Source organism: Sus scrofa, chromosome 9, assembly GCF_000003025.6.
Source record: "Sus scrofa isolate TJ Tabasco breed Duroc chromosome 9, Sscrofa11.1, whole genome shotgun sequence".
In the NCBI taxonomy this organism is placed as follows: Eukaryota; Metazoa; Chordata; class Mammalia; order Artiodactyla; family Suidae; genus Sus; species Sus scrofa.
The window spans coordinates 114686787-114703863 of NC_010451.4; the positions used below are offsets into that span (position 1 = coordinate 114686787).

The window sequence follows — 17077 nt, forward strand, 5'->3', positions numbered from 1 at the left end:
AGGCTCAGGTTGGACCATATATTACCTGTGCAATTTTGGGCAAGCCACCTATTCTCTCTGTCTCAGTTTCTTCAACTGTAAAACAGCTGTATGTCCAACTTTGCAGGGTTGCTATGAAGATTAAATTGGGTGATTTCTCTTATAAAATGGTGAAAAATTAGAAGTTTTTCTTTTGTCTTTCTCTGTCCATTGTTATATCCAAAAAAATCATACAGAGCAGAGATAGAAAGTCTCAAAAAAAAAAAAAAGCTGGAAAGTGAAAATGTCAATAAACTATTTGCAAGACTAATGGAGTGAACTGGATTGAAATCCTGTGAGTGAAAAATGCTTTACCCTGAGTAAGAAAAATGTGACAAAACCATAAAACAATAAAAATTTCTTTGTTTACTGACTGAATCAATGTGAGAAATGTAGATACCACATCGACCAGAAATTCTTATAGCCAACTCTACTTTGAGACCAACTCAAAAAATGAATCCAAGAATTTACAAATAGGAAAGTTCAGGTGGAAAATGTCTGACGGTAAATATTTATTAAAGTTAAATATATGGAGTTCTATCTAAATAATTGCTTAAGCGTAACAACATTGAATACACAAGAAAAAAGAAAAGGAGACTCTTAGAGAAATGTGAAAACAGTAATTCAGAAATGATATCTAGGTCAATATTTCTAAACATATTAGCAAATGTGATGAGATACTGTGGAAAATTAAACCTTCCAGATCTCTCAATAAGCCAGGAATTATTATTTTATTCCTAAATTTTGTATACAAAAGTTTTGTTTATGGAAATGAATTCAAGAATGATTTGAGAAACTTTAATGTAGTCATTTACCTAAAGAAATGAAAACCACTTAAAAAAATAGAAACCAGAAGGGCAATTTCATTTATCGATATACAAAAACGAAACAGTAAAGAGAAAAAAATGGAAACCAGACAGGCAATTTCATTTATCAATATACAAAAAGCAAACAGTAAAGAGCATTTTAAAAAGGGGGGCATAAGTCAAAATGATGAAACTTAACAGCTATAGCAAGAAATGAACATGATTAAAACTTTCTTAATTGTAGGATGTGATTTTCAAATTGGGATGAAAAAATAAAACCCTACCATATGTTAGCATTTATAACATTTTATTTCTTTTTGAAAAGTGGAAAAAAAAGAATGTAAGCAAAAGAGTAAAACAAAGATAAGTCAGGCAGAAGCGAGTTAAAAAATGAGAAATTACTATAATAATATACAAAAAGTATGTAATGAAATCAGAAGAACATTATTTTCATAAATTTATAAAAGTGCTCACCTCCCTAGCAAAAATATTAAAGTTTTGATGGAGAATTACTTTTAAATTACAAAATTTGCGAAGGTATTTTATAGGTAATAGTTACTGTTTTTATGGGTGTGATGATGTTCATTATTCAATATTTATTGAATACCTACTAGCACTTAGTTACTAGGATCTAGGAGTATACTATAATCAAATCAACACATCCAAGTATGCCTTCCGATATATGAAGATCTTATTTCATGCTATTCCATAAGATTTTATAATTTTCTTAATTTAAAAAATTATTCCTGGAATTCCAGTCATGGCTCAGTAGAAACACCCAACCTGACCAGCATCCACGAGGACGCAGGTTCGATCCCTGGCCTGGCTCTGGGTTAAGGATATGGCATTGCTGTGAGCTGTGGTGTATTTTGCAGACATGGCTCAGATCTGGTATTGCTGTGGCTGTGAGGTAGGCCAGTGGCTACAGCTCCAATTTGACCCCTAGCTTGGGAACCTCCATATGCTGTGGGTGCAGCCCTAAAAATACAGAAAAACAACAACAACAAAAATTCTGTATTGTATAGACTTTCTCCTAATGTGAATGGAGCATTTTCCCATTGCTATGTTATTTGGTGTACGGAGAAAATGAATTGATTTTTGTATATTTGTCTTGCAGTCAATGTTATCCTTTTAAACAAGCATTTTATTAATTCCAGTAATGTTTTAGAAAAGCCACTTGGATTTTCCAATTCTTGAGTTATTTTTGATTATTTATAATTTTTAGGATTTTATTAATTACGCCTAAGTTCTTAGTTTTGACATAAGAGTGTATAAAATATTTGGGAGTTCACGTCATGGCGCATTGGTTAACGAATCCCACTAGGAACCATGAGGCTGCGGATTCGATCCCTGGCCTCGCTCAGTGGGTTAAGGATCCCGCGTTGCCCTGAGCTGTGGTGTAGGTTGCAGTCGCGGCTCCGATCCCGCGTTGCTGTGGCTATGGCGTAGGCCGGCAGCTACAACTCCGATTAGACTCCAAGCCTGGGAACTCCATATGCTGCAGGAAGCGGCCCTAGAAAAGGCAAAAAGACAAAAAAAAAAAAAAAAAAATGTATAAAATATTTGATTTAATTTTCTCAATTTCCTATATATTTGGAGGTATGTATTCTGTCCCTTTGTGTTTGTGATCTTGTATACTTTTGTTTTCTCCCCTAATTAGGATTTTAAATGTATTATCTATTAGAAAAAAGGAAAATACTTATGAATGTCTTTATGCTTTATGTTATTTAACATTCCTGTTTCATTAACGTTGGCTTTAATATATGATAATTTCCTTGCTTGGCTTATTTTTTCATCATAATTTTATAGTTTCTATAGATGAATATTAACTTTTTTTCTTTTTTCTCTAAATGATGAACATATTCAAAGCCATAAATTTCCTACAGTGTTTGCTGTGTTCCATTGGTTGGATGCGATATGCTTACATTTTTTTTATTACTTTATAAATAATTTACAATTTTATTTTGGTTTCTTGTATAATACAAGGATTATCTAGAAATGTGTTGAAGCATTTTTTTAAGACTTTTTAAGAAATTATTATTTTCTTTTTTAAGACCAAAGAATGTGATTTATACAGTTTCTCTTTTTAAATATTTCTTAAAGCTAATATTGTATATGTATGTAGATCCAAGTGTATGACAGATTTTTGTAAATGGTTTGTGGATGATGAAAAATCTTTATCTTCTATTTAAGCAATAAAGTAATCTATTAAATTTATGTCATCAAATAGTACTGTTCATTTCTTTTATGTGTTTACTTATCTTTGTTTACTATATCTAATTTGAAAAAAGCCGTATTAAATTTTTTTCATATTTATATTTTATGCAATAGTTATTTCAAGTTTATTTTAATAACATTTGCTTTATTTGCGTATCTACTATGTTATTTGGTGCAAACAGGTTTATGAGTATTTTTCCAGTCTTTGTAAATTAATATCATTATGTAATATTTCTTTTTGTTCTATTTAGTGCTTTGAAATTGTTTATTCTGTTCAGTACTTTTAAATTCTATCTCACCTATATTAATATTGCCATTCATACATTTTTATTTCTTTGTTTTGTGGTTGTCTGATATCTCTTTTCTTACTCCTTTAATTTTGCAAATAACATATGACTAGGCCTTATTTTTTTAAACCTAAATTAACTGTTCAGCTGAGAGAATTCAGTTCATTTTTATTAATTTAGCAATTAATATATTTAATGTTATTCCCATTGCCTTATTAAAATTTCTCATTTTGTTATTTCATCTTAATTTTTTGTTGATTTTATCAAGGCTGTTAATTTTTATTATTTTTCTTTATAATCTGTACTTTTAATTTCATTAATAATTACATTCATCAGTACATAGCCCTATTTTTCCATGAGGCAAATTATCAAACATTTCTCTCCCAAGACACTTTCTTCTCCTACCTTTTTTCTTGCCCACTTCTCTCAACAATATGAGACCTCTAGGATCTCTTTGCTTTACCACTCTTGATCCTTCATTTATCAGAGGAGACCTTGGGAGCATCTTTATTTCTTTCCACGCTCCCCCAAGTTTTGGACTGTTTGAATTTCTGTTGCAGTGTATCTCTTATACTTTAAGAGTCTTATTTAGTTCTTATGTTGCAACTCTTAGGTGGTCTATCATTATTTTAATTTGGCTGTATGGATATGCCAAGTTTTGTTGCTCACCACTGTTTTCACTTCTCTTAGTTTTTCTTCACCTTGAACACTCTCTGCAGGTTCACTCAGTGTTGTTACAATCCTAATACTGTATTAGGATCTTCCTCACATTGGCTATGTGGTGATATCCTGACTGGAGGTAGGACACTGAGTCTGTAGATCTAAGAGTCCATGAATATTATTTCATTACTGTCTGCCTTTTGAATGTTCAGTCTAGTGCCAGTCTAATTCTTTTTCCTTTGTAAGCAACTTGCTGTTTCTTTACAGAAGACTTTGAAATGTTTTCTTTATCTCAGAGCTCAGGAATTATATTAGCTTATGTCTATGTGAGATCTTTTCTCACCAATTCTTCCTGAAACAGCACTCTCAATGTACAGATTTGGATCTTTCTAAAAATCAGGATGTGTCTTTTTAAAATAGTTTCCTGGGAATGCCCATCGTGGCCCAGTGGTACTGAACCCGACTAGTAGCCATGAGGATACAGGTTTGATCCCTGGCCTTGCTCAGTGGGTTAAGGACCTGGCATTGCCATGAGCTGTGGTGTATTTTGCAGACATGGCTCAGATTCCGAGTTGGTGTGGCTGTGGTGTAGGCTGGCAGCTACAGATCCCATTTGACCTCTAGCTTAGGAACTTCCATATGCCATGGGTATGGCCCTAAAAAGACCAAAAATATATATATATTTTTTTTCAATAAAAACAAGTTTCTTTTTTTTTAATTATTTTTCTCTTCCCATCTTCCTTTCTTTTTCAAGAACTTCTATTATTTACAGGCTGGATGTTCTGAGTCTTTCCTCCATATTTCTCTTAATTTATATTTTTCTAATCCTCCTACTGGAACTTAAAATCTAATTCTTATCTCATCATTGATCATCTTTTCCTTAAACTTATGTATTCAATATTTTAACTTAATTCCAGACATCTTTTTAATACCCTTTTTTTCTTTTTCATATACTTATTATTCTTCCACTACCCCAACAGTTCTCTTTTGTTGATGGACTACTCTGATTGCCTTCTTTCTGTCTCTACCTATTAGACCTCTTTAGATGTCCTTTCGTTTTCCTTTGTTCCTTGTGGCACAGATTCAATGGCTGGGTACTTTAAATGCACTGGTCCCATGGGAAGGGACAGACATCTTAGTCATCATGGCCAGAATTAGCAGTTTGAGGCACCTAGAGAGAGACTTTCTTCTGCGTTAGGTTAGAGAAAACTCACTCCCTCCATGCTTCCTTAGGGCCAAAGGATAGACACACTCAGGGTCCTGTGATCATTGAGGGTCAGCTCTCCTGAAGCACTACACATGTTGGTCCTTGCCTTAGAGTTCTGATGTGGTCCAAAAGCTCTTTTCATAATATTGGTGACCATTTCTAATTTGAATCTGGCATAGTATTTTAATTTTTTAAGATTATTGCTGTATATTTTAAAGCCTTATGAGCCACTTAGACATGTAAATTAGTTTCAAAAATTAATTAGACAATAACAAATCCATTCCCCTCAGAACAATTCCCCATCTGTTGGCACTCAGTGTATCATGTTTAAAGCATTCGTATTTCCTTCCCTTCTTATTTCTTAGCAGTGTAAATAATTCTAAATTCTTTAATTTTTTTAATTGTATAATACATTCATGTTGGAATTTTCTAATTATTTTAAATATAATAAATGTGTTTTGTCTTTCTCCAGTTGACTGTCAGATAACTTTCCATTTGGACTGTCATTTTTATTATCATTGTTTGCAGGAATATTCATTTTGAATTTGGTTCAAAACTGAAAGTATGATTTTTTTTTTGACTCCAGGAATGTATACAAAGACTATCGCTTCCTTGAGCTGGCATGTGATTCACAGGAGGATGTAGACAGCTGGAAGGCATCCCTACTAAGAGCTGGGGTTTATCCTGATAAGTCTTTAGTAAGTTGGATATGTCTATTTTTTTTAATTATCTCTTATTTTAAAATTTATTAATAATTGAAATTATTAAGAAAACATAATTCTGCATACTATATGCTGGAGAAACTCATTATCATTTGACTTAATTAATTCATCATAGTTTTAACCAACACTTTGCTTGTGTTTCTTTTTATCCACTAGATTTCTGTTTTAAGAAGTTTATCAGTATATTCTCAACTTTGCCATAAAACATAACATACGTAGTCTCAAAGCAAGAGAGAGTTTCTTTGTTTTAATGTAAAATTTTATTTTCCTTCGTACTCTATTCTACAGTTGTTATAGTATTCATATAAGCAATTAACATTCTTCATATAGTCATAGCATATATGTCAATCATAACACTATTTCATATTCTTTAAAGTGTACTTTTTTTTTTTTATAAAAAGCTACCTCCTTTCATTATGTCTGTAGAACCAGCATCCAAAATTAAACTCTGGGTAATGTCATTGTGAGTATAAAAGAACAAAAAAATACTATATTGCTACTCCCACTTATCTTTATTAATATACTTCAAGTATCTTGGAAACACGTCTCTTCATTCGAGTTAATAAACAGACCTTCTATTTGTGTTCTTTGGAAAATGTAATATTACACAGACTAGTCTGGATTTAAACGTCAGAATTCCCACTCAACATTTGTACACACACCATTAAAGAGGCTGTGATGAGTGGCTCTCACTGCTTGCTTCCTCCTCCTGAGCAGTTGTACTATCCAGGTTCTCCTCAGAAGTTAAGAACTGAGACTTAGCTTTGAGGATTTAGTCCAGCTTGACCCTTGTGGTCCTTCTGTTAGCTCTGGATCAGTGATCATGCACAAGGTGGGTTATTTCTAGGCCCCAAATAGAGATGGAATCTTCTCATGGGAAAGTCTGAGATATGGGCACAATTGAAGCAACTCAAGGGAATTTTGGACCTGACCCTCTCCCTGAGGTTACACTGCAATTTAACAAAGTTCCAGGGGCAAAGGACAGAAGATTTGTGCCAAAAGCTTCTCTTCATTGCTGTTATTTTAGCTCTCACGTAAACCCTTAATCCCATCTCAACCTACAGTTGACTGGTTACAACTAAAACAATGAACCCCCTATGACACACCCTCTGCCCTCCAAATGAGGTAAAACCAGACCCCTTCCAGGTGATAACCAGGAACAGAGTTATCTTCTGTACCACTTCTATTTTCTTTGTTAATTCTAATCATTACTTATTACTCTTTCTTATCCAGTGATGGTAGTGTGTTTAATTTCATAAACATGTATATATTAAAAATGTACATATACTTAATTTTTAATTCATTCATTTTGCAAAAGTTCATCGAGCACATACTTTTTGCCAGGCATCTTTCTAGGCACCAGTGACACTGAGGTGAAGAGTGAAGTCCTTTCCCCAAGAAACAGATGTTAAACAAGTGAACCAATAACTATATAATTGTGTAGTATAATTAATACTATAAAAAATCAATTGAAGGGACAGTGAAAGTGAGGGGAAAGTGAGCTTTATTTTAAGTAAAGTTGATCAGGGAAGGCCCCTTTGAAGAGCTGACATTTGAGTAGGTTCCTGAAGGATGTGGGGGAGTAAATGATATGAAAGGCTGATGAAGAGTGCTATGGCAGAGGACTAGCAAGTGCAAAGCCAGCTCAATGTCTTAGAAGAGCAAGAAGAAATCAGTGTGTCTGGACACAATGAGGGCAAACAAAAGAAGTTGATGACATAGCTCTTGAAGAGAGTGGTGAGCATTTCAGCTTTATTTGGGGTGAGATAGGAAGCTCTTGGAGGGTTTCAAGCCAGTTAGTGACATGATAAGACATTTTTAAAAGACCATTATGGCCAGGTGTTATGAGAAGCAGTACAACATGTGGGTTGAAGCACACACTTTAGCATGCAGCTACCTAAATGGAAATTCCTGATGCTCATATTACAAGCTGTCAGATTTGGGAGAAGGTTTTTTCTTTCAAGAGTCCCATGTCTAAATGGAGATAATGAGAATCTCCTGAAGTATGGTTGACAGAGTTAAATGAGATAATGCAGGGAAAAAACTTAACTGGATAAACACAAGTGAGTACTCTATTTTTATTTATAATGATGATAATAAGTATTATATTTTTATCACAGAGTACTTACTTAAGGAAGTAGAGGAGAGTTAAAGCACTGTGGACATTATAATACAGCCCATTGAGATTGTAAATACTTTATGCTATTTTCTATCTTCCAGATATACTTGGTTATAAAAAATATCTGCCTGTGTGTGTATTTGTGTGTGTATGTGTGTGTGTGTGTGTGTCTTCCTTCCAAGGAACTGTAATGTTTATGAAAGTGTTTTAAGTCATGATTTTTGTCAACTAAACTTATTTTAAGTGCACTAGACAAGTTTGCTTTTTTAAAAAATTATGTACTGCATCTCTTGTGAGGGAAAACCTGTCTTGGAAAAGCAAAATTACCCATCCCTCTGTGAAATGTTTTTATAAATCTGAATTTTCATGTTTCCATAAACATAAAAAGAAAATGATCAATGAAATATTTACTATTTTTTATTAGAATGCTCAATTTTAAGTAAATCTTGAGTTGCCCTACATAAAATGTTTTGATTATTTTCAAAGTTTTGTTTATTAACACACATTTAGTACAGTTGCTTAGAAAATGAGACAAAGGAGCTTTTTACTACATGCCAAAGACATGACAGGAAATTAAGCTTGGCAATGTGCCATGAACATTGCTTTTCTCAGTTTTCATCATAAACAATATTTGCATTTCTTATGCACCATGTATTTCTACAGGTTATATTACACGATTGCTTGACTTTAAATGGCAGCTAACTACTGAAGGAAATCTAAGTAGAATGCTTATCCAAACATTGCATTTCACGAACACTCTTAGGTTTGGGGAAAGTGATACTTTTAGGTACAGTTATTCCTAATTTAGAAATATTTGATGAAGAAGTCAGAATAACCTAATAACAGATGTCTCTAAGTAAATTTTTAGGACTTCTAGTGTTTTTTGTTTTTGTATCAATAAACCATTGAGTCAACAGCAAATCAATCAAAACCCACCCCAACAATGAAACATTTATGTGTCCAAATTGATATGAGTCTAGACTCAAAAACTACTTTCTACATGAGAAAATCTCTATTCTGACTAGAAAAATATTGTACATAGATCATTTTTCTAAGTTGTATAAGTTTGGCTTCCTTTAGATAAGTAACCACACCCAAATTTTAATGAATTGATCTTTTGGACAATTTTTTTTCAACTGTTTGCATAATTTTTATAACATGCTTTTCTTCATATCTTTTTCTGTCATATCCTCATGAGAAATGTTTTTAATGTCGCGCATATCATAATATCCTGCTATCACATTCCTTCTATCTCTTAGGTCATTTCTCAGAGTTTTATACCAATTTTTTTCTTTCTTCCCTCCCCTTTCACCATCTTCTCCCACTTCCTTTCTTCCTTTCATCCATCATTGTTTTGGTGGACCCTAAAGATTTAAAGATAAAAAGGGAGGCACTTCTTACTCTATAAGGAGCTCCAAGTCTAGTGGAAGACAGAGATTCAAATAGATAACTATTGTGCAGTGTGATTTAAAAAAGAAACTACAGTGGAAATCTATATAAAGTACAACAGCCCAGCTATATTCCTGTGTGGATTTTCTAATTGCCTTCTGTTTCACCATGTGCATTTTCCAATTACCTTCAGCCCCTTAAATTCTCTTCATCTAAAGCTAAATGTAGATGTCTTATCTGAGCACTATAATAGATGGCCCTAAAGTGGAAGTGAGGAGCCCTGAATTCAGTTTTCCATTGTGCTACTGACTTATTCCGTGAACTTAGACATAATATCTCTGAGCCACAACTTTAGCATTCTACCTTCGCATTCTACCTAAGTATTCATCACCTGAGGTTTCTGGCCAGCAGAATACTTTAAAAATATGTTTAAATCTGAACTTGGATTTAGCAGAATTTTTTTTTTATTTCACTTTACTTTGGCGATTACATTGAAATCATAGTCAATATAAAATTGTTAAATAAGTGTATAGGATTTTACACAGTTTCAAAGTAAAGATGTTTCTAATGGAATTACTCTTTTTTGGTTTTGTTTTTTACGGATGAGACATTCCTTCAAAGATGTGGGGAAAGTTGAAACAGGAGTGGAGACTGAAACCAAGTCCCCCTAAAACTGAGTTCCTCTGCTAAATTTATGATTAACCTATCTATCCAAAACTTTATTCGCTTTGTCTTCTGCACCATTTCTCCCTCGAGCTTAAGGAGCAGCAAAAAGTGCATGTATGCATATCAATAGCTACAGGCTACAATTTAAAAACTTTAAAATATGGGGTGGGATCAAGATGGCAGAGGAGTAAGACATGATGCTCAACCTCTCCCACAAACACATCAAAAAAAAAAAAAAAAAACCCGTCTACCTAAAGGATTCTCACAGAACATCTACTAAATGCTGGAAAAGGACCCTAAACCTCCAAAAAGGGCAAGAAACCCTCCATATAACTGGTTAGGACAAAAGGGGGAAAAAAGAGAGAGAAAGAAATCAGGATGGGACTAGCACTCTTGAGAGGGAGCCGTGAAAGAGGAAAGGAACCCACACCCTGGGAAGCCACCTGACTGATGGGGAGATCAGTGGATACAGAGGGACCTCAAAGCCACAGAGAAAAGCACAACAGCTGGACTGAGGAGGGCAAAGCAGAGAGAGAGCCACAAAGACCATCAGTACCCCTGCCCCTGACACCACAGCCTGAGATGCTTGGGTGAGGGCTGGGTGCTGAGACTCAGGCTCCTGAGGTCTGTTCTGGGGAGAGGATTAGAATTGGTGTCATGGAGGCAGCATGAGGGAGCTAGGGAGCAGTGCACCACAGCTGAGGGAAGCAGGGAGGAAGTCTGGGCCCACAGGAGAAGCAAGGGCCTATCGGTGGGGAGGGCAAGAAAAGTAGGGGTGGACCACCATAGGAATATCTTTCTCTGTGCACACATGGGCTGTCAGAGGTAGGGGCCTACAGGCAGCAGGACACCTCTTGCATGGGCTAAGCATGACAGGGCTCTTCTTGCATTGTCTACAGGCAGTGGAGGCAAACTACCAAAGTTATCTTTGACTCCAGAGGTGGGTGTGGTCTGCCATCACTAGGGGTCCATGAACAGGCACCACTTGCAGCCTCAGTCATCTCAGAGGTCAGCAGAGAGGAGGGCACTGCAACCAAGCACCACCCATTCTTGGTGTCACTCCCCTGGGAATGCACACACCCTGCTGCTGCCACTGCCAGATGCTCCAAGCATCACCTAAACCTGCTTGGGCCTCACTGCCACTTCCCAGGGCCCTGCAGTGAGGAGCATGCTGTGCCAACTTCCTTTGGGCCCTTGCTACTGTCAAGAGCCCAGCAACCATGCACAGGCCACAGCCCTGCCCATTGCCCCCATCTCCCTGGAAGAATGTTCAGCACCCTATCAAGGGGATAACAGCCTGTATACACTGAGGAAGATACAGAAAACATCCAAACACTCACACCAAAAATAAATATTAAGTCATCATGAAATGCCCAGGGGCACTCTTGAATATAAATAGCCTTCCAAGGCTACAGTAGTTGGATTCCCTAAACTCACAGAACAAGAAAAATACAAGCAAAATGAAGAAGCTCAGGAACCATTGCCAGTTAAAAGAACAGGAGTATTCCTCTGAAGGAGCAAACAATGAAACAAATCTCTGCAGTCTAACAGCGAATTCAAAAAAGGAGTTAGTGAAAATACTGAGGGAATGAAAGCAAATATTAAGGAATTTGGAGCAGATATGAACAGTAATGAAGATTACTTTAGAAAGGAACTAGAAAATATAAGGAGGAGGCAAGAAAAATTAGAAAATTCATTTTCAGAGATGCAAACTGAGTTAAAGTCACTGAAAAGCAGAATGAATTATGCAGAGGAATAAATTAATGACTTGGAAGATAGAACAGTGGAAATCAACCAATCAGTACAGCAGACAGAAAGCCAAATGAAAAAATGTAAGAGTAATATAAGAGATCTGTGGGATAATATAAAGTGAACCAATCTACACATAATAGGGATTTCCAGAAGGAAAAGAAAAAGAAAAGGGGATTGAAAATATATTTAAAGAAATTATGGCTGAAAACTTTCCAAATCTAAAGGAAACAGATATCAAGATAAAGGAAGCAGAAAGGGCCCCAAACAAGTTGAACCCAAACAGGCCCATACCAAGACATATTATAATAACAATGGCAAAAGTTAAAAATCAAGGGAGGATTCCAAAGGCAGCAAGAGCAAAACAAATAATAATAAGGGAACCTGCCCCATAAGGCTATCAGCTGATTTCTCTACAGAAGCGTTAAGGCCAGAAGGAAGTGGCAAGATATGTTCAAAGTTCTGAAAGGGAAAAATATGCAGCCTAGAATACTCTGCCCAACAAGAATATAATTTAAAATAGAAGGAGAAATAAAGGAGTTCTCCAACAAACAAAAACTGGACGAATACAGCAATACTAAATCCATTCTAAAAGAAATACTGAAAGGACTTCTTTAAATAAAAAAAGAAATAAGAAATAGTATAAAAGAAATCACAATTGGAAAGTAATCACTTAAATTAGCCAGTATACAGAACTAAAAGGAAAACAAAACAAAACAAAACAAAACAAAAACAAGCTATTATAGAAGTGACAATAAACACAAGGAACAGCAAAAGGATCAACATGAAGATGTTAAAAAAGACATCAAAATCATAAAATGTGGGAAAGGAAAGTGAGAAAATCTAGACTCTTTTTTTCTAGATTGTGTTTGAGCCTATATGACTATCAGACTAAACCAAGCAGATATATTTGACAAACAGGGCAACCACAAATCCAAACCAAAAAAACTAAAAAGAAGAGGACACAAGCATAAAATAAAGGGAAATCATCCAACCAAAAAGAAAAGAAAAAAAAAGTAACAAGGCAGAAGCATAGAATCAACTGCAAAACAAGGTTTAAAATGGCAATAAATACATACTTATCAATAATTATCTTAACTGTCAATGGACTGAATGCTCCAATCAAAAAGCATAGGGTGGAAGACCGGATAAAAAAACAAAAGCCTACAATATGTTGCCTACAAGAGACTTACCTTAGAACAAAGGATACATACAGATTGAAAGTGAGGGATGGAAAAAGATATTTCATGCAAATGGAAAATGACAGGAAGGCAGGAGTTGTAATATGTATATCAAACAAAATAGACTGTAAAATGAAGGCCATGGAGTTCCGGTCGTGGCTCAGTGGTTAATGAATCCGACTAGGAACTGTCAGGTTGTGGGTTTGATCCCTGGCCTTGTTCAGTGGGCTAAGGATCCAATGTTGCCATGAACTGTGGTGTAGGTTGCAGACACGGCTCAGATCCTGTGTTGCTGTGGCTGTGGCATAGGCCAGCGGATACAGCTCTAATTAAACCCCTATCTGGGAACCTCTATATGCCAGGGGTGTGGCCCTAGAAAAGACAAAATAAATAAGTAAATAAATAAATAAATAAAATGAAGGCCATAAAGAAAGACAAAGAAGGACCCTATTTAATGACAAAAGGATCCATTCAAAAAGAGGATATTACACTCATTAATATGTATGCCCCTAATATAGGAGTACCCAAATACATACAACAAATACAGACATAAAAGGAGAAATTGATAGGAATACAATAATGGTAGGAGACTCACCCACTCACATCAAGGGACAGATCCTCTAGACAGAAAATCAGTAAGGCAACAGAGATCCTAAATGATGCAATGGAAAATTCAGGCTTACTTGATATTTTTAGGACATTACATCCAAAAAGATCAGAATATACATTAGTTTCAAGTGCACATGGAACATTCTCAAGGATTGACCACATACTGGGGCACAAAACTAACCTCAACAAATTTAAGAGTATAGAAATAATTTCAAGTATCTTCTCTGACCACAATGGTAAGAAACTAGAAATCAGCTCTAGGAAAAGAAATGAGAAAAGACTGACTGCATGGATACTAAACAACGTGCTTCTGAAAAACCAGTGGGTCAATGAGGAAATCAAAAGGAAATTTTAAAAATACCTGGAGACAAATGATAATGAAAACACAACCATTCAAAATCTATAAGATGCTGCAAAAGCAATGCTTAGAGGGAAGTTCATAGCAATACAGACCTTCTTCAGAAAAGAAGAAAAATCTCAAATTGACAACTTAACCCACTACCTAGAAGAATTAGTAAAAGAATAACAAGCAAAACCTAAACTCAGCAGAAGAAAGGAAATCATAAAAATCAGAAAGGAAATCCATAAAATAGAGATTCAAAAAAAAATAGAAAAAAACCAATAAAACCAAGAGCTTGTTCTTTGAAAAGGTAAATAAAATTGACAAATCTCTGGCCAGACTCACCAAGAAGAGGAGACAAAGAACTCAAACAAAATAAGAAATGAAAATGGAGAAATCTCAACAGATACTGCAGAAATACAAAAACCATAAGAGAATACTATGAAGTTATATGACAACAAATTTGACAAGTTAGAAGATATGGACAACTTTCTAGAGACATTCAGCCCACCAAAACTGAATCAAGAAGAAATATATCAACTGAACAGACTGATCACTAGAAATGAAATTGAATATGTCATAAAAAACACTTCCTACAAAAAAAAAGTACAGGACCAGATGCCTTCACAAGTGAATTCTACCAAACATAGAAAGAAGAACTCATACCCATCCTTCTTAAACTTTTCCAAAAGGCTGAAGAAGAAGGATTACTCCCAAAGACATTCTGTGAAACCACCATCACCCTAATACCAAAACCAGACAAAGATACTACCAAAAAAGAAAATTATAGGCCAATATCTTTGATGAATATAGACACGAATATTCTCAACAAAATTTTACCCAACCAAATCCAATAGCATGTAAAAAAGATCATACACCATGACCAAGTGAGATTATGCCCAAGTTCACAAAGATGGTTTGACATATGCAAATAAATCAACATCATATGCCACATTAACAAAAGAAAATTCAAAAACCATATGATCACCTCAATAGATGCAGAAAAAGCATTTGACGAAATCCAACATCCATTCATGAGAAAAACTTTTATGAAAGTGGATATAGAGTGAATGTATCTTAACATTAGAAGAGCCATTTATCACAAACCCATAGCTAATATAATACTCAATGGAGAATAGTGAAACCCTTCCCACTAAAATCTTGAACAAGATAAGAATGCCCACTCTCACTTTTATTCAGCCTAGTATTGGAAGTCCTATTCACAGCAATCAGACAAACAGAAGAAATAAAAGGTATTAAAATTGGAAGAGTTAAAATTGTTACTGTATGCATATGACATGGATACTATATGTAGAAAGCCCTGAGGACTCCACACAAAAATTACTTGAACTGATCAAAAAATTTGGTAAAGTAGCAGAATACAAGATTAACATTCAGGAATTGGTTGCATTTCTGTATTATAACAATGAAATATTAGAAAAGGATTATAAAAATACAATACCTTTTAAAATCACACCCAAAAAAGTTAAATACCTAGGAATAAATCTGACCAAGGAGGTGAAAGACATATACTATAAGAACTATAAACCATTAATCAAGTAAATTTAAAGAGGAGTCAAAGAAATGAAAAGATATTCCATGCTCCTAGATTGGAAGAATTAGTATCATTAAAATGGCCATACTACCCAAAGCAATCTACAGATTCAATCAATCCCTATCAAATTACCCATGATATTTTTCACAGAACTACAACAAACAATCCAAAAATTTTTATGGAACAATAAAAGACCCAGAATTGCCAAAACAACCCTGAAGGGAAAAAAAACAACCAGGAGACATAACTCTCCCAGACTTCAAACAATATTACCAAGCTACAGTAATCAAGACAGTGTGGTACTGATACGAAAACAGACATTCAGACCAATGGAACAGAACAGAGAACCCAGAAATAAACCCAGACACCTATGGTCAATTAATTTTTGACAAAGGAGGCAATAATATAAAATGGGAAAAAAACAAACAGTGTCTTCAGCAAGTGGTGCTGGGAAAACTGGGCAGCTGCATGTAAATCAATGAAAGTAGAACTTACCATCACACCATGAACAAAAATAAACTCAAAATGGCTTAAAGACTTAAACATAAGACAAGACACCAGAAAACTCTTATATGAGAATTTAGGCAAAACATTCTCTGACACCAATCTTACAAATTTTTTTTAGGTCAGTCTCCCAAAGCAATAGAAATAAAAACAAAAATAAACCAATGACACCTAGTCAAACTTACAAGCTTTCATACAGCAAAGGATATGATTAAAAAAAAAAAAAAAAAGACAACCTATGGTATGGGAGAAAATAGTTTCAAATGATGCAACCAACAAGGGCTCAACCTCCAAAATATACAGACAACTCATACAACTCAACAGCAAACAACCCAGTTTAAAAATGGGCAAAAGACCTAAGTAGACGTTTCTCCAAAGACATACAAATGGGCAACAGGTACATGAAAAAATGCTCAACATCACTATATTATTAGAGAAATGCAAATCAAAACTACAGTGAGGTACCACTTCACACCAGTCAAAATGGCCATCATTAACAAGTCAACAAATAACAAATGCTGGAGAGGGTGTGAAGAAAGGGGTATGTACCTCCTTTACTGTTAGTGGGAATGTAAATTGGTACCACCACTATGGAAAACAGTATGGAGGGACATCAGAAAATGAAATATCAACTACCTTATGATCTAGCAATCCCACTCCTAGGCATATATCCAGACTTTGAAAAAGACACATGTACCCCCTAAGTTCATTGCAGCGCTATCCACAATAACCAAAACATGGAAACAATCTTAATGTCCATTGACAGATGAATGGATTAAGAATATGTGGTACATATATGCAATGGAATACTACTCAGCCATTAAAAAGAACAAAATAATGCCATTTGCAGCAATATGGATGGAACTAGAAACTCTAATACTAAGTGAAGTAAGAAAAAAATAATACATGATATCACTTACATGTGGAATCTAATATATGGCACAAAGGAACTTATCTACAGAAAGAAGCAAACTTATGGACATGGAGAGCAGACTTGTGGTTGCCAAGAGGAAGGGAAGGGAGGGGGATGGACTGGGAGTTTGGGATA

At 35.0% G+C, this 17077-nt stretch overlaps 1 protein-coding gene across 13 annotated transcripts in view; it reads left to right on the forward strand.

Moving 5' to 3' along the window:
• DNM3 (dynamin 3) overlaps window positions 1-17077 on the forward strand; it is a 542471-nt gene that overhangs the window by 424005 nt on the left and 101389 nt on the right. For all 13 annotated transcript variants that reach the window (XM_021063640.1, XM_021063637.1, XM_021063646.1 and 10 more), the window contains one exon: window positions 5782-5893. In XM_021063640.1, coding sequence (XP_020919299.1) covers window positions 5782-5893 — 112 coding nt within the window. The remainder of the gene's footprint in view (window positions 1-5781; window positions 5894-17077) is intronic.